This window comes from Pleurodeles waltl, chromosome 11, assembly GCF_031143425.1.
Source record: "Pleurodeles waltl isolate 20211129_DDA chromosome 11, aPleWal1.hap1.20221129, whole genome shotgun sequence".
NCBI lineage: Eukaryota > Metazoa > Chordata > Amphibia > Caudata > Salamandridae > Pleurodeles > Pleurodeles waltl.
The window spans coordinates 11,575,102-11,594,091 of NC_090450.1; the positions used below are offsets into that span (position 1 = coordinate 11,575,102).

General features: G+C 44.8%; 1 protein-coding gene across 3 annotated transcripts in view; it reads right to left on the bottom strand.

Annotated features, from left to right (window-relative positions):
- The window catches only part of LPP (LIM domain containing preferred translocation partner in lipoma), a 657,734-nt gene that overhangs the window by 32,806 nt on the left and 605,938 nt on the right, over positions 1-18,990 (bottom strand). For all 3 annotated transcript variants that reach the window (XM_069212799.1, XM_069212797.1, XM_069212798.1), the window contains one exon: positions 6,809-6,987. In XM_069212799.1, the coding sequence (XP_069068900.1) occupies positions 6,809-6,987 (179 nt within the window). The remainder of the gene's footprint in view (positions 1-6,808; positions 6,988-18,990) is intronic.

An 18,990-nucleotide genomic window follows, 5' to 3' on the forward strand; every position in this document is an offset into this window, starting at 1 on the left:
GGGGTGAATGAAAAGATACTTCTGTCTGGCGTCAAAAGCTCTTCCTGGAGCCTCTGCAAGATTGATAGCTCTGATTCCTTGGATCCGGCTGTTGACAAAGCTTTCAGTGGCAACGGGATCTTAGGTGCTGATGTGACCTTTGACGTAGAGGTGACTTTTGGTACTAATTTTAGGTGTAAGCACAAAGGCTTGACATCCTCAAAGTGGGTGGTGCTCGAACTACTGCGTCAATGCAATTGGGTAGAGCCTTGATAGACTCAAAAGCCTTCTCTCTGTGCCGACCAAAGGCCAAAGTTGACGGAGGCCCTTGGGGGGCTGTCTTATGTTCATGCTCTGGGTTTAAAAAAAAAGCCGACTTCCATAGGAGCAGTGCTCTACCTCAGTGCTGGATCTTTTGTGCTACCCTGGTTTGGTGCACGACTCTCAGATGCAGGTGGCATACTTACAAACCTGAGAGTGGTCTTTCTATGATGTGTTGGCTTAACTGCCTCCTCTCTGCACTGGGTGATGCTTGAGCTGCCAGAATTACAGAAAGCCTGGCCTCCTCACTTTTTGCACTGAAGAGATCCTTGTCTCTGAAGATGTCTAGGGTCTCTTAGAATGAGTTTTGGTCACCGTGCCTAACGCCTTTCTAAATGGTACATTAGAGTCTTTTAGAAGTGGAAGGCAAGTCAGGATTTGCAGGAGGTGTCTTAGTAGTGAGGGGAATGACAAGTTACAGACGTCATGATGATCTGACTACAGTACAGATACTTAGAGATGCACTGGGAGCAATATTGAGAGGTGGTCTGCTGCATCACCCCTTCAGGACTGCATTCTTTGGAGCCAATGGAGGTGGCACACTCTAAAAAGGTGCGTGGAGGACAGCAATATCTGCGATGTCAAGCATGTCATTGGCTCCAACGAGTGTGTTAAAAAAAGGACAAGTAGGTTCACTCAGTAAGTCACTGTCAAAATGCAACTGTGTGGGCCCGGAAAATGTGCTGAGAACAAACTCAGACCCCTCTCGGTGTAAGTCCGAACCAGAGAGTGGAAAAAAAAATAATAATAATCCAACATTGAATTGGTGCCTACGCACATTCCCCACTAAGGGAGGAGTCACAGCACACCTAGCGACTATAAAGATTTCTGTGAAGAAAAAACAACTTTTAAATGTCAGAACCAAACATTAGATGGCAGGAGTATGGAGAGTATGTTTATCTACAGCCACGGGTGCTACGAACTGTATTTTTATGTCCTGAACTGCCTCCCCATTAATAACGTTAGTTGCAAAGCTAATATTTATCACAGCCAGGAATTTAAGGGGTCTATGGCAAGGGGGAATTGGAAATCAAAAGTGCCCTGGTAGAGTTTATGATAAAATGGAACATGTTACTGTTGATGGCTAAAGCTACTGCGATGGACTTTTAGTTATTGCCTAAGTACTCAATTTAATGGTTGTATGTCGGAATAACACATGCCTTTACCACACGTGCTGTTACTCTGCAGTCTTTACAACAAATGCATCTTTACCACGCATTCCTTTACCATGCATATTGTTACATCAACATGCCTTAGGGAAAGCGCTGGACTCTGGAGCAGTATAATTTACTATTCCAACTCCAGTCTGTGCAACAGTGGAAAAGCATTGGACTTTAAAGTACAACGCTACTTTCCCTAAGGCATGTCGTCATAAGGTGTGGTAAAGAAATGTGTGGTAAAGACTTATTCGATGTAGCAGCTGTGCTGTAACTTCAGCACGTGGTTTGGCTGCCGTGGTAATATCTGATTCCCATTTTAACTCGCTACTACATATTAACAGGTTTTTCCTCACAACTGGACATTACAACCTTCAAAAGGTGTGTCTCTGTGCAAGTTTCAAAAACATTCCGGGTCCGACTCCTGGTGCCACTGCACCTTTCAAATCATGACCCTAGTGTCTGCAAGATGATAACACTTGTGACTGCCTGTTAATAAGTCACTGAGAGAATAACAATTCAAAATAAAACGTCGCTCAATAACACAAATGACTTTTCTTTGAAAATGAGTGAGAGGTAATTTAAGAAATGAACACAAATTTAAATTTTTACAACTGTTATTCTTCAGAAATGTAAATATTAGGTAATGAAAAACAACATGAGCCCAGTTGCTGCTTGCTTTACATCTGCACTCGATACTCCATTACAATATGGCCGCCAAGTTTACACATCTCAGCACAAATTGACTTGTGTTTAGTTCATCTTTTCAAGTACAAACACTAACAAGTAACAAATCACCAGACACCAGAAGGTGTACTTTGGCCACGCTCCACGCAATGGCAAAAGCAGAACAGAAAGCAGAGCAGGAAGTGACCTGCTAGCCAATAAAAAGCAAATAAATTAAAGCGACGTTAGAATGAACAAACGGGAATTTCAGGTAAGTAAGGGGCAGGTTTTAAGTCCCTTTAAATAATCTTTTTTGTAACATAAGACGGCCCTGTGCAGGCACAACCTTAAAAGGGGAAGTAGTGAGAGGAGAAAAATGGAAAAACGATGATCGAGAAAGCAGGGATAAAAATAAACAAAAGAAAACCTGCAGAAGTGTGGTAGCGAGGCAGGGAGTGTCTGAGGATGGATTAAATACGCATCAAGACTATGCAGCCTTGGTATTCGGCACCCTAATGTTCCGTGGCTCACTGCTCCGGTCACGTCCTTCTGAGCTAAGTTTGGGCCACGGCACCTATTGTTTTACAAATTAATCAATTTTACGCAGTAACCAACAGAAACATTACCTGCAACAGTGAGCCACTGTACATTATTGAAGAATCATTGGATGGCGTGTTCAAAGTGTTAAGCTGCACCAAAGGTAAAGGAGTGGGGTACCTACTGCAAGGTTAGGTGGTGACAGAACAGATTCATATCCACCATTTTGAAGCACCATCCTGGAGAGATTAAAGGAGCAGCAGTTGACATGGACAATAATATTCCTTAATAGCTTGGGAGTTTGCATGACAGGCTATGCCTGTAGCACTTTACATGTACTGTGTTTCCACAGTAAGCTTTTATTTTCTTGGAACAATTTTGCACAAATCTAGGACAGTGGTAAGCATGTCCGAGCCTCCACTTTCCCTGTCTGAAGCAGGGTATCCACCTCTATGGTTGAAAAAGTGGAAAACTTTGCATGACATTCTATTGAATTCCGGCTGAGGAAGAGAACTTTTCCCCAGCAAGTAAACAAGGTGTGTTCTTGCACAATTACTGTGCGGACAGTAGACACATTAGCAAGACCATTGAGGAAGAAACAACTGCAACTGGGATGGTGAGGGGAGGAATGCTTATCAATTGTCAGTGGGACTGCATGAAGGACATTTTGGATCACAAAGTTACATGGTGTCAGAATGTCACAAGCGCTTTACAAGATTCCTGGGTAAAATGGAAAGAGTAAGGGAATAAGTCAGATGTCTTAGAAATATGGCACATACTGGGAGCTTGGGAAGCTTGCAGATTCTCTGATAGATCAGTTGAAGTGCACTAACAATCCGAGAATGCAGGACAAGCTTTTGGCAAACAATGTGTGCCTCAAGGATGCTCTAGGGACTGTAGAAGGATGGAGCACACTACAGGATGAGTAAAGGAGATGTGTGTTGGTGATAGTGAGAGAACGCTGCAGGAGGTGATGAAAAAAGTGATGAAGATACTGGATGGACTCAAAACATGAATGGTGAAATGAAGAAAGTCAATTTGAACAAAGAGCAGAGGAAGATGTTTTAGGTCTGCTCATCTAAGAACATGAAATGTTTTTCCTTGAGAGAAAAGTGCAGGAAATGTGGCAATAAGAGTCAGACCGCACCAATGTTGAAGAATGACAATGTATCAAGCAAGGAAGAGGGAACTGAGAGCCAGAGGAAGACTGTTTTGAATGTGAGAGGGCAATGATTAACAGGTGACACCTGAAAAAGAAATTAATAGCTGGGGCAAAAAAGATTGTGGTTCTAGCAAATTCTGGCTCACCATACATGCTAATTGGCAACAAAAACTAGGATAGAATTAATGGCAAAAGTGAATAAAAAGCTGGCACCGTCTGATATCAGTCCTCGAGCATATGGGAGTGTAAGTATTTATCTGCTTGGGTTTGAAGGGATCCGAATCAAAGGAGTAGATATTGTAAAATTTAGCAATTTTGCCTCAGCACATCTGTAGTAGTGGCAGGCATGTTTTGGTCAAAGCTAAATCAATGCTACCAACTTCTGCCCATCATGTCAAACCTCATTCTCATGCCTGGTATCATAGACGAGAATCTTTGAATAGCATGCTCGGTTCTGAAAAGTTTACATTTTTGTATCAGTCTGAAGACTGAATTGGTACTATCTCATGATTTTAGTTTCTACCTCACATAACACTTTTGCTACTGATTCTGCACATAATTTCCCCCGAGATGTATATGAAAAAAATTTGCTTTCCGTATGTGTGCTTAGCTTTTATGCTCGATGCTACACAGGGACCCTCCTGTCTCCGGACTCCGCGATTCAGCTGATTATTAAACATTTTCATACTTCTCAATCCGCTTGACCACAGATGTCTTTCACAGTATACAATTCCAAATGCGGTGACAGCCTCCTGAGGTGGAAACCTCTCAGACACATCTGGGAAGCACCCTCAGTGCAAATGTGCCACAGTACGTTTTACTGGGAGCCACGACCAGTGTAGAGAAAGATTTTGTTAAGGAGTTCTCATTGATGAGTTGGCTTTATTGTGGAATTTTAAGCATAGAATTGTGCTTAAGAAATCTAATTCTGTGGCCACAGGATCAGCAGGGTCTCCAATATGATTATGGCACTTTTGAAGGGAGAGTTAGGAAAGTTATTGGAAAGGGGTGAATGAAGAGATATAAGGTTCAGAGTGGCTGGCAGCAGTAGTATTAGTGGCCAAGTATCAAGGAAGAATATCTGCATGTGTGATGATCTTCGTGACCCAAATTAAATTAAAAATGGGGTGGACAGGCAGCCACTGTAAAAATTTACTATAGAGTGATTTGCGGCATTTGAAGTTGTCTGTGACGCCACTGGGGGCTGTCATTTATTTGGATGGCCCCTGGGTTGCTTTCTGCTGATGCATTTTTCCAAAGAAGAAGGAAGAGGTTCTTTTGGAGGTGGAGCAGATCTTTTTCCAAGGTGACAACATGGTGTTTGGAAAAGATGAGGATGAGCTCGATAAGGCTTTAAAAAAAGGTGTTGTAAAGTCTGGAGAGTAGTGGGCTCTGGATAAAAAAAGAATAAGTGCAAGTTCTGTTTGGGAATAGTATCTTATCATGGATGCACACAATCCGGGGAAGGAATAAGCCTTAAGTTACAGTTGGCAGAAAGCAACTAACACTCCTGTTCCACATAACAAGGAGTAAGCAAGATTGTTTTTGGGCTTTCCAAGACTGGGGTTTCCATCACCTCAACTGATGTTGGTGGGCAAACCTGGTGGCATTTCAGAGAACTGTGTGCATCTGAAGAGGAGTAATGGAATGTGGGGGAAGATTTATGATTGGGGCTGGGAGGGGGGAAGGGGGTAGGGGGGGGAAGAGTGGTGGGTCCCTCCAGGAAAGATGCAGGGGAAATTGATCAACTTATCCATTGATGGACAATTGGGCATAAAACAGACAACGGTCCAGGGTTGGCAGTCGGGTTGGAGGTGTAGTGAAGGAATGAGTATTGTGCGCAGGAATCACATCTTAGCAAGAGTCAAGTCCTCTTAGTCAAGTCCTCTCCTTTATCTTCAGTGCAGATCCAGGAAGTGCCCTGAGTACAAATTAGAGCGAGACATAGTGGGCCGTTTTGAGCAGCGTTTTCACACCATCAGAGAAGTATGTTCTGTTACTAGAAGACTGCACTTCTAAACAGGTAGCCATGAGTTCTGTGAGTTCAGTAAAAGTCAAGTTAGAATTTCTGAAGGATTAGTTTGCAATGGAGGGATTTCTGAAATCAGTTGCCAAGGGTAATTCTGTCCAATTTGTGTCACATGAAATATAGGTTCTAAATGTTTTTGTCCGTAATCGATCCGATGGATTAGTGGAAAGAATGAACATAAGGGTCAAATCGTGTGCACACCGAGCAGCTGAATTAAGGGTGCCCTTTCTGGGCACACAGCACCATGACTAACAGTGCGACACATACATCACCGCCCCTATGTTTGAAAAGAAAGCTGACTGGGTCAAAGGTCTACCCAGTTTGGCTCAAGTATAGTTTAAGAAGGAGAGACCCCTTGCAAGAGAAACAATGCCATCAGTAACTCAAAAACATAATCCTCCCCCCCCTGCACCCGCAGAATGTGATGAGGGGTCCCTGAATCACTCATATCTCACAGATAATCATTGGTCACAAACTGAATGAGACTCCTTTGAAAGGTTGGGAGGCCCCTAGAGGGTTGCGCTCCCCCCCCCCCACACCACCGGGGTTGCACGGACCTTGTTATGCCCCTGCACAATGCCAGTGGGGCTTCCAGCTGGGATGTTAAGAGATGAAAGAGAGCGAGATAGAAACACATCTTGTGTAGACGTTGAAACAGTATAAGTTGAAGTTTTTTTGTACCTCTGTGCTCAAGGCCTATGCTGTGTTCTTGTACACAGTTGTGTGTTTCACCATTTTCCTGCCACAAAAATGTCCTCTTCGCCATCCCAGTACTGCCCTTTTGTCGTGACCAGAGGGTCGTAATACTTGTGTACCTTTTCTTTTTGGGAACAAACTTGTGGGGCTCATGAATAGCTACCGGCATTAATAAACATTAATGATTCAACCGCCACCTAAAACATGACTCATATGAAGGTGTTAGGCCACAACAATCAAACAAAAGAAAGTATGACTTACTTATGAAAGTCCTCAATGCAGTGGATGTGGCCGGCAGCATCAACGGTGAAGGGGATGCCATCCAGGCTACGGTAGCAGACCACACAGGTGAAGCAGCGAGGGTGGTAGGGCTTCCCAGTGGCACGCAAGATCCGCTCCATAATGGGCTGCTCACAGACGTTGCACCGCTCCAGTGTGCTCTGGAAGAGAAACAGAGCAGGATCCGTGAGACACCAAACACAGAGAGAACCTTGGAGTTATACCACCCACAGTGGGCCATGTCATAAGATGCTGGTGGTGCTTACGTAACATGAACATGGGGTCTACTTCAATGGGATTAGCTTGAGTAGGATGGATTTTTGTGTAATCTACAGACTCTGTCTGACAAGTCCTGGTCTCCAGAGGTGTGTAGTACAACTGAAACAGGGCACTATCAGAGTGGAGAGAAAGAACTGAAAAGAAGTTAGACAACCAGACGTCTCCAGTTATGCCCTGGTTCTGAAACATCTCTGTTTCACCCACATCACTCTCGTGGGAGGATTCAGGAAGAGGCTCAAGACCTGCCTTTTTGATTGAGCCCCGCCACCCAGCACCTGGACACCCTCACGGGTGATTAGTCGCACTGTACAAATACTGATTGATGGACAGATTGTAAACATCAGGACTTCCCAATACCTGATTCAAATTAGGACAAAGTTAAGGACACAAATCTTTGAACACTATACCACAGTGCACTAATCCCCTGGGATCCTTCAAACACATGTTCACAGTATTTCTGCCTTGGACCATGTACAGTGCTCTGCAGCCATTCAAGTTTTCTGCTATATAAATAGTGCATGCACAGAGATTATAATCCAGACAGGGCACACTTGCCTTTTGTGTTTTAGAATGAGAATAGGAATACCACTTAGCTGAGTGCCAACAGACACCTCAGACACCAGTGTGTGCTATAAAAAGGTTCAATATGATTGATTACAAGCCCTCATTATGCAATGTTATGATTCCAGCATGCTTGTTTACCACGTACCAGTGGCAGTAACATTTCCACCCTAAGCACGTCACTTTATTTTGATTTAATTTTCACTCTTGGCACTGTAAGACTTTGAATTAAAAGATAAGCTAGCTCAAAGTACAGCAACAGTTTATAGTCTGAGTTTATAAAATAGAATGTCAAATCTAGATATATTCGCTTCCATGTACATGTATACCCTGCCTGTGTACCTATGTATCTATATATTACCTTACGTCTACACTATCTCACCCTATAACTCTCTCAATATACCCTTTGCCTCATCCCTACCTTATTCTACTAGTAGGATCCCCAAAGTAACCCTTTCTAGACTCTTCCCTCTTTGAATGACCCAACAATCATTTTATTACCACCTCTGAAACAACCCTTTCTAAAGTCTTCCCTCGTGTATCCCTCCTTTGACTCATCCCAAACCTCAGTTTACTAGTATGATTTTCCTGATCCATTTCTAGATACTGTTCCCTTCACCATCTCTTTTACTCATCCCAAACCTCATCTTACTACTATAATTACCCAAATAACACTTTCTAGACTCTTCCCTCCATTATCCTATTCAATCTTACTAACAGAGTCGCACGTCCACCACATAAATTAACTCATATTTCTCTATACTAATCCACCACCAATCATTGTTGGGTTCTGTATTAACGTGCTACTCGCCAAAAAACTCGCCTTGTCAGGGGCAGTAAACGCTTTATAAATACAACTACAATACAATACGAATGCCACAATGCTAGGGTGTTAAGAGGAGCCTTCTTATGTGGATGGCATCCCAGAACCAAACATGGCACTCTTTGGAAATCACACTCTGGCATCCTCCCCGTAAGAATCAACTTTAGATCTTTTTCAGGTCTTGCCTATGTTTGCTTTAGATGTCTGTTGGGGAAGACCTATTGTCACTAATGCATTAAAATACCCAGGACCATGGGTCTGGCCCCTTACACATGAATAGATGACTGCCTTGTCCATCTCGTTCAACGTCTCCTTCCTTCTCAGACTGTCCCGCATCCTGAGCATGTCTGCTTTACTACTTTGTGTTTGGATGACTTATGTTCTTCTGGTGCCTGCATTCAGGAAATACTATTTTTCTTCTAGGACTCCGTGTGCTTTCGTGCTCTCTCCCTCGTGTGCCATTTCGCCAAACAGATATTCAATTGCTCCTCGGCCATCGTTTAATTCTCTTCAACCAGTGCTTAATTTGTGCTTCTTGTTTCCGGTGCTGAGCACCTGCCCTTATTTTTGAGGGCCGGGGCTTATCATTCTGCCGCAAGCATTTGCTGCGTGCAAAAGACACATATGCGAAAGACGGAGGAAGGGAAGAACAAAAAAGCGTCTCAAAGGGAAAAAGCCGAAATCTGCAAAAGTGAGCTGAAGGGGCAGGGAGTGGCTTTATATGGATTGAAGAGGTCCAAGGCGGCTTCAGGAGTACGCCGCCTCATTATTCCGTGTTCCCACATTTAATTGCAGCAGTGTTTAAGAGAAGGGCTTTGGGCACCGGCACGTTTTTATTTACAAATTAAGCACTGTCTGCAACACAACTGCGCTGCGGTTCAGAAACAATGCTCCTCTGCCCTCATCGTGGCCAGACACCTCCTAAGACCTGGGCAAAGTGGACCCAGGCCCCAGACTTTCAGGGCCCCCATGGGGCCAACTCTGGTCTGCAGAGGGTTCTACCTTGATGACCTTCAATAATTCTTAAACAAATTGTTCTAAAATACTGTTTTCCCCGAAGTTTTAATGTGGGTGATATGTGAGAGTTTATTGCAGACATTTTCCAGAGAAATGTGTTTGTTTCATGCAACATCCATTGAAAGTTACGTTTATATCAAAACAGAATCTCACATATGAGAAATGGGAGGTGTCACAGAGATTACTTGCAGTAATATTAGCGAGCTGCTACTGCTGCATTACAATATTAAAAACACACGTCACTGTCTCTTGATATTAGATGTAGTGTGTCTGTGCACTGTCTGTGATCTGGCCAAAGCGGGCACGGAAGAGCTGAAATGGGTTCATACATTCAAAGCTGTATCGAACAGGGGCCCCCAAAATACCTTTGGTCCAGGCCCCCAAAATTCTTGCCATCGGGCAACAGGGAACATTCCAACAGCATCTACCTGAGACATGGCCGGGCCCTCGATTGACGTGCCAAAGCCAGGTGAAGTCAACGTAAAGATGATAGGACGGAAATTAGAAGAGCGAGGTTTCTGCCGATTACAGAAGTGGGTTCTGAGATAAATCTCAGTCTTCAGGCCAAGGCAGACAGGAAACCCCACAACATACTCTGCCTGCTGCCAGGGGATTGCAAAACATGTTTACCAAGTTGTGCTCAAGGTCACACGAGGTGCCAGGGGCCGGGTCAGACCTTCATGTGATGCCCTTAACAAATTGGCATGCAGCTGCCCAAGAGGGTAGCAGGAAAGAGTGCCCAAGGGGCCAAAGGGGTAGCAGCAGGAAGGGGCGCCCAAGGGGGTAGCAGCAGGAAGGGGCGCCCAAGGGGGTAGCAGCAGGAAGGGGCGCCCAAGGGCGTAGCAGCAGGAAGGGGCGCCCAAGGGCGTAGCAGCAGGAAGGGGCGCCCAAGGGCGTAGCAGCAGGAAGGGGCGCCCAAGGGCGTAGCAGGCGGGAAGGGGCACCCAAGGGGGTAGTGGCAGGAAGGGGTGCCCAGGTGGTTAGCAGCAGGAAGGGGCACCCAAGGGGGTAGCAGGAAGGAGTGCCCCGTGTATAGACTTGCCTCTCCCCCTCTGAAGGCCCTTACAGGGGCCCAAGCCCACGTGACCTGGCCCCTGACGTCACCACAAGGGCATGCTGCGTTTCTTGTGCATGTTCCGGGAAGTAAGGGGGGGGGGGGGGGTGGGGGGTGACCTTTGTTGGACTGTCAAGCTGCCCCCAGACAATTACCTGGACTTCAGCGCAAAATGTCACAGCGCTGTCGAACTCGGCAGTTAAATAGTATTTGTAAAGCGCTGCTTTTCACCTGCGAGGGTATCCAGGCACTATAAATAAAATATATATACATATTTAAGAAGGGTGGGGGACTACTGTTTATAACATGGATACTCAAAGTACGGCCCGCGGGCCTCATGCGGCCCCTCGGGCAACTTGAGCACTGGGCAGCTGTTTGCTCAACTCCACACTAACAAACAAAATATTAAATAGACACACAATCATTTATTTCAAACTTATTTGGTGTTAAAGAAAAGAAGTAACTAGGGACTCCTGCACTTAACTTTAAAAACGCCTTCATTTTTAAAGACATCTTGCAGCACAAGTGTAAAACCAAGAAAGTCTCTTCAAGATTAAAAAAGTGTATTTAGTTAACATTCAGAACATTTTTGCCTTACTACAATTTATTTTATCAGTGCATTGAGATGTATTCATTTAAAAGTGATAGTATTCATACATAAATTTGGAAACAAATTCTTTCCTCTACCCTGAGACATCATCAATAGTAAATTAAAGAGGCAAGCCACTTGCTATGTGCACTTTATGGGTGGCCTGGGATCCTATCATACATTAACAACATTATAGTTTAATAAATCAAACATAGAAGCAGGTTTTGTGCAGCGCGCACCATGAATCATGTATTTCGAGGTCATCTTAAACGTGATAATGTAGAAAAAGGAGGGAAAGTGAGACTAAACAATTGCCTAGGATCACACAATTTGGACAAGTGGGAAAGCTGCGATTAATTCCAGGTTTTCTGGTTTCCGATTGTTTTTTTCAGCCACTAGATGTATATCATTTGCTTCTCTTTCACCTACCTTGCCACCAATCCCTACAGCTACCCCACCCGACCGCCACTGCCCTGACATCAATGCGGCCCCCAGGCACGTCACAGACCAAACTTTTTGGCCCCTGGGAAAATGTTTGCGAGTACCCATGGTTTAAAAGAAAGGAAAAAAATACGGTGGCATGCGCAGGGGGCATTTATTCCCTGGCCAACCCCTGTAAACGAGAACACACGTGGGGAGGGGCGCACAGCCCATAAAAGGGGATTCAGTTCCGGATCAAGGCCTGCCCCCCAAAAACCTCAAACAAAGCGCTGCCCATCCAAGGATTAACCTTGGTCTCCTTTCCAGGAAACTTGTGGGCAGGACAAGGCAGGGTAGAAACACTCATTCTAATCACAACATGGAAACCGAGAAACGGCCGTACAATGTTAAGAACATCAATGCTCTGGTAATGAAACCATTGGTGAGTCCCTATTCCAAAGAACAACATTTCCCGCCAAAGACCACTGAACACTGCCACAGCACGTGTCACGCCAGGCTCGGGCCACTACGTGTGGGGCCCACACAGCAGCAGCACCAGGGCTGGCCCCAGTCTGTGGTGGCCCAGTGACAGTAAAGGAAACAAGCATTTGCAAAGCAATGGGTCTCGCGTCTGCTCGAGGTAGAGCTACTAGTGTAGCAAACTCCTAACTGGACTTTTCTTGCCACAAAAACTGAAAATAAAAAGAAAACAATTGACATAAGCGAGCCGATTCAAAGTGTTGCCGTGAGCGCGAAGAGAGACTAAAGGAAAAAGAAGTTTGCTTGCAGTTAAAGTTATAGACAAAAGTGCAATTATCCATGTAACAGAGCCGATGGGCAAGGTGGTAACAAAACCGCCTTAAGGAGGGACACACGTAAAGCAGTTACCAATGAAAACAAAGGATTTTTGAAAAGCAAGCCCACGAACGAATGATAGTGACAGGCGTGCGGTGGGCGTGGTTAAAAGACCAGATACATACCAACACATCGGAAAAGCAGTGCTTGCACTCTGCTATGCTCGACCTAAAAACAGAACGAATGCACCCCAAATGAATGGCCAGTAACGCACCCCACCTCTGGATCTCTCTCTCTCCAGGGTGGTTTTCTTTTAGCTCACGTGCTCTGGCTCAAATTATGACCGGGGCGGCTCCTCCGCAATGGCCAAGAGGTAGGAGATGAAAAATAAAACTATATTTTAATATTGTGTTATTTTTCATTTGCTGGCAAAGCCAGCAGAGCAGGGAGGGGCCGGGCTGGGCCACGGGAGGAGGTGAAAGTGCACCTAAGTGTGCATGTGTGTTTGGCCGGCCGGACCCAGGACTGTCCTGACGCTGCTTTCATGCTTGGTTTAGCATGAAAGCAGCACCAGGTTTGCTGGGGAGCCTGAGCTGGTGTCCCAATGAATGCTGGGACAATAGAAGAGGAGCAACGTGTGAGATGGTTGGCGGCGGCGACGAAACCGCAAGTATTTTTTTTCCCTGTTTCCCTTGTCCCCCCGCCCCCACCCTTGACACTTGTGGCAGCCGCCACTGCTTATGATGATGAAAAATAAGTCACAGTGCCCAAAAATGAGCACCAGTGCCCATCACCTGCAACTATCGGCACAAATTAAGCATCTCTCTTGCCTCAAAAACATAGCACACAAGCTTGTAATGTCTTACAGAGCTCTTCTGCTTCCTAGCTAGGGTTCTGCTTCACCAACACCAGCAAACATACACTCTCCAGAAACCCCGCATCACACATGTGCAACAGATCACATGGGAATGTTGAGGCCACTGGTGAAGAGACCTGCTCCTTCTACTCTAACCTGTTGCAGCCAGCACTTTCAGTTCTTTCTAGCCCAGTGATATGGCCGTACTCGCTCTCCTAACAGTGGCTGACACTTGGTCGCCCCTGCAGACACAGAGGCCTGCTTTGTGTAGGGGTGGGTGCTAAATTCCACTCAGCCTGCAGAATTTTAGCCACTCCGTGTTACGCTTGTAACGCTAACCGCTGCGTGGCAGAGTTTTTTCCCGGGAAGGGTAAGTTGGTGAGTGCGAGCGAGATTTGACATTCCCTAGCACGATTTCGAGTCACTTATAGGGCACGAGGTGAGATGTTTGCAACGTAGGCAGTCGTGACCGTTGCAGTCAGTCAGTCAAAATAACTTTATTCGGCGATTTGCCATAAAAGTGCACATGCATACATAAAAGTCATCATAAAATACAGTACTTATTGCATACGTCAAAAGCAAATCTATTAAATCTAAGTTTACCACCCAAGCTTACTAAAACAGTATAAGATAATAAATACTTATAAAAACATATAATAATAGGACAATATAGTAATAAGACAATGCCTAGTTTCTCTTAATAAATGGTCACATTACCAGTTCATATCGGTTTCTAATAGTGATAGCAGATTTAATAAAACTAAGAATAGAAATGCACATTTGTTTGGATGAGAGGCTTTGGATGCCAGTCAATCCGTCTTTGTAGGAAAAAGTGTGCAAGTTACGCAAAATGGGTAATAGGAAGGATTTCCTGGGAACTGAATAAAGTTTACAGAATAAAATAAAATGGCAAGTACTTTGTTTCGAAGAATTATCGCAAGGGCATGGCGGTAGTGTTTTTTCCCCACACGCATTTTATAGGGAACGCCACTCTAAAATGGATCATATTAAATCTAAAAAGTACGAGTAAAGAGTATAAAGAAGGGGTTGGGAACCAAACAAAATAAGGTTCTAACAAGTCTGATGATAGAATTTGTATGTATGAATTAAAAGAACTCAATTTCTCTGCCACTTGGTATCTAAGATTCATAACATGCTCCTTATGTCGAAGTTTAACAATTTCTTTCGCATTGGCTGGCAGGAGCTCTGGTTTAAAATACATATACTCCAAGTCCAAGTTTCGGAAGCCATTGTGAACAAAATTTAGCCATGGAATTTTGTTACAGTTTGTTAATGAAATACAGTCTTTTACGCAATCGTGTGTTAAAGTAACCGCTGGGTTTGACCATACTTTTATCCATAGCAAAAGTGGGGCAATATCTATCAAATCTGTAATGTAGCGGATTCCCAGTTCCTCATGGCATAAAATGTTTGCTATGTTCTTAGGTACCATGAGTAACCGATGAAGGAATTTGTTCTCTGCAAGCTGTAAAGTGCTTGGACTGATATATCCCCAAAGGCCACCCCCATATATCGCTGCCGAAACACATTTGGAGTTGTAGAGCGTGATGATCTGGTGGACCGGTCTATGCCCTAATATGCGGGCAAAACAAAAGATTGCCTCAACATTTCTTGCCAGTTGTTGGAACTTAAAATTCAAATGGAATTTCCAAGACAGAGTGGAACTTAGATACAGACCTAGGTAGCAAAAGTCTTTTACCTTTGTCAAGGTGTTCCCCCCCATTCTAAAACATTTGGTGCGAGTGGCTTTAGGACCGCAGGTCATAACGTGTGATTTTTTAAAATTGACTTTCAAATCAAGCTCTTGTGTATGTGTTAAAAAAAGATCCAGGAGGGTCTGTAGACTATTGGCCGTGCGGGCAATTAAAACAGCATCATCGGCATATAATAAAATTGGCAATTGTCTGAAACTCATCCTGGGGAAATCCTTACCATTTTGGACCAAACAATTGTACAAGCCGTTTATGTACAGTAGAAACAGAAAAGGTGCCAGTGTGCAGCCCTGTCTAACACCTCGATTGGAAGCAAGGGGATGAGACCTTTCACCATGTTGTCCAAACTGAATTAAAATAGAGAGGTCAGAGTATAAACGTTTGATCAAGTCCAGCAAATCCTGCTCAATCCCCATTGTATCCATTATGTCCCACAGTTTTGCTCTGTTCACCATATCAAATGCACTGGACAGGTCTATAAATGCTAAGTGGATAGGTTCCCTTTTGGCAATAACATATTTACTGAGGATAAGATGTAAATTTAGGGCCTGATCCACTGTGCCTAATCCAGGCCTAAACCCATATTGAATTGGCGATAAAATGTTTGTCCTTGCAACCCAATCCTCAAGCCGGGGCAGAATGACACTCCCCAAATCTTTGCCGTGGAGTCTATTAAAGAGATGGGTCTATAGCAAAAAGGGTCAACCGTATTACCCTTTTTGAAGATCGGGACGATTATTGCCATTAACCATGAGGAGGGGATAGTACTCAGAAAGTCAGAAAGCTGCCGCTCAAGTAGAAAATCTACTCTAGGGGCAGCAAAATCAATGTGAGAAGCAGTGCCCTCTGGTGCGTGGAATGGTGACATTTGGGTTGATTTTTCAGCATGGAATGAGCTCCCAGTGCAAAAAATCCGTGCGAGCAACACAACATGCCTATTCCTGCCCATTTGCAGATCTCTGCGGAATCTCAGTTTTCATGTAACTCCGTGAAATTCCACAGAGTGAAGCTCTGAGTTCTGCCCACGCATAGCTTTGTGTAGCAAACCATTTCACAGAGACCCCCAAAATGCATGCAAGGCTGCTGTGGGAGTTGAGGCGAAAAAATAAAAACCTAAAAAGGCTTGCTGCAGCCTGAACTCAGGGCAGGGGTGCATGTACTACCAATGACATTTGCATCCAAACAATCACAAGGAAGCATCTGGTTTACTTCTGAATACATGTACGCCTTAACAGCATGGGTAGAACGGGTAAATACTTATGTGTCCACAGAAGTGGGTAGAGAGGGAGTCCTGCGGGTGCACTCTTTGCCAGTGAGACTCACCCACACTGGCAGCATGTCACTCTTGGCTTGAAGGGTTGGAACATGGCATGCATGTGAGTTTTAATAACAGACTGTGGGTAGATGGGGCTGTAAGAAGCACTCATCACAAGAGACGCCCTGCTGAAGGCCATTCCGCTGGAGGCACACGAAACATTTTACACAATGCACAAGTGAGTTAGTTCTTCGTTCAGTGCATCTGACATTTATTTTAAATTCTATCAACCCCTTTCTGTATCGAGACCAATGCCAATTGTTGTGGATAATAGAGCTATCATATATGCTAATTAGGACTCATCAATAGGAAGCGCCATGGGATACTACGCAGCAGCTACAAACCACTTTGAAATCATTTTTTTGTTTGTGTTTCAACATGCTTTAGAGACCATCATTGGCGAAGCTCCCACATTTAAAATCAAGACCTGTTTACTTTGCTAGTGCTTGTTGGAACATGGAACCCAACCTCGTAAACCAGTTAGAAAAAGAAGCGAGTAAATTCTTAATAGACTGGGTTATGTTACATCCCCAAACAGTACAAAAATAGGGAATCACAAAATCAGTCTCTGACCTCAGCCCAGAAACAGCCTCTACTGATGGGGAGCTTCCTGGTACAGCCCTTCACCCCCTCATCTGTAGACCATGGAGGTGAGCTCCCTCCGCAGGAGGCATCTGTACTAATCTCATCCTTCTCTAAGGCCTTGTTGTGTCTAACTCAAGCACTACTGTCTCCTCATGGCCAATCTGCAACCAGGACCCAGTGATGCGCTACGGATTTCTCAGATTCATGTTTTCCCACCTTGCGTTACTGAAATTTATGGGAGCGCAGCGAAATATTATGAGACCCAGTAGGGTCCACAGAATCATCATTCAGGGCGCTTGAATCGGATGCACTCTTTTTAGGTATATATCTATTTTGGTGGCCAAAGCACTGCTCGTCCACCTTGGTACCTGTGCCAGGAGGTGGCCGCTTTAGGTGTGCCCAGGAAGTGCACTGTTATTTGTAGGAGATTCAGCTTCTTTGAAGTTTATTTTGTCTGTAAAGTGCACACAGCAGAAAAACTGTTTTTAGGTGGAGGCGCAACATGTGGGACTAGGTAGTCATGTCAATACTGGAGACACGTGTAGGAGTGGGCGTGGAGGGTGCAACATGGTTAGAACTGATGGGTCAGGAGTCTTGACCTGAACTGCATCTGTGGGTGAGGCGGCATATTAGTCTGGGTTGGTTGCTCCACAGGAGCAGGACTGAGAGGACAGCTTCAGAGAATTGTTGATCAACCCTGGTTTTCCAGCAAACAGCAGACATTCTTCTACTAAACTTAGGTTGCATGTCTGGGGCACAGCTCATTTTTTCAAGCAGATATTTGGGGCTGCAGCTTCAATGCATCTGCATGCAAGGCAGAGAATTTGGATGCAAGTCTCTTCCTGGGAACCCCTGCAAGAGTCTGAGGTGTGCTGGCCCAAGTTTGAGGTCACAGATCATTCGCCTTGTCGAGTTTTGTACCTTTCTAAGCCTTCAGATGTGTTACGATGATAGTCCGCGATGAGATGAGTTTCATCAGTCAAGTTGATCATGGAGCTAATGACCAGGGGCTGGTACTGGTTGGAGGATACACAGAAGAATACTTCTTAGGAGTATTAACCTGAAAACTGAAGCTGAGGCAGGCATTCTCCGTCATTCCCAGATTTCATCCTTTCGTGTTTAGGCGTACACGTTCCTCAAGCCAGGTGCACAATATGCACAGGATATGCACGTTCCTGAAGAGGTGTGGTGGGCCTTGCAGAATTTCTGCATTTTATCTGCTCACTTTGAGGCTGTTATCGTCCACCTATAAATCACTGCTGGTCAGAAACTTGCTTATTGCTTAATATTGGTCTGGGCTGTCTTAGTTTGAGGTAAATCCATACATGCCAACAGACCTGATCCAGGTGGGAGGACCCAGATTATTTAAACGAAAAACGACTGAGGTGTCTCAAGTCTGAAATTACGTCGACTTCCATAAAAGTAATTCGGGACAATATGTTCTCTCGACCTATTTGCAACATGCCCCACTTTCCTCTCCTAAAACGTTGTCATGTATGTAAATCTGCATGTCATATGCAAGGGAGGTTTATTTGTGATCTTACGCATATATTGAAGGAGGTGGCTAGGCGGTATTCTTCTGGCACTTTGCATGTGGCTGTGTACTAAGGAGATGAGCGGCCCAAGCCTCACACATTGAGGGTGTTACTCCAAGAGAGGTTTGAACAATCTAGGACTGAATTACAGCAACAGCCATGGGGGTGCAAGAGGCAATTAGGCCCACTTCTTACGCCTCCTCGGGGTACTTTGTTATTATAGAAGGTGGCTGCTTCTGGAACACGGATCACACCAGTGTGATCCCGAGGGGGTGTTGCCCCATGCAAATGAGGAAACATTTTGCCCCTTGGTAGTGTTGTATCACAAGCGCGAGTGCAGAGGCAAAGACATCAGGTGCACTGGCACCACACCACACCGAGGTGGCACAGTCTGTATGCCACAGAGGTCACCATTTGATATGAGGGGACAGGGCTTCCAGGGAGCTCCCAATGCATGGCACTACAGGTGGGCGCAGTCACCATTGCACCTGACTGCCGGGGGATTTCTGTCCCCTTGTGAACCGTAGGCTGAGTACCACCTGTTCAGTGGGAGGTGAACTGCCAACTTCGAACCGCCAGACCACCTAATACGAATGAGTTTT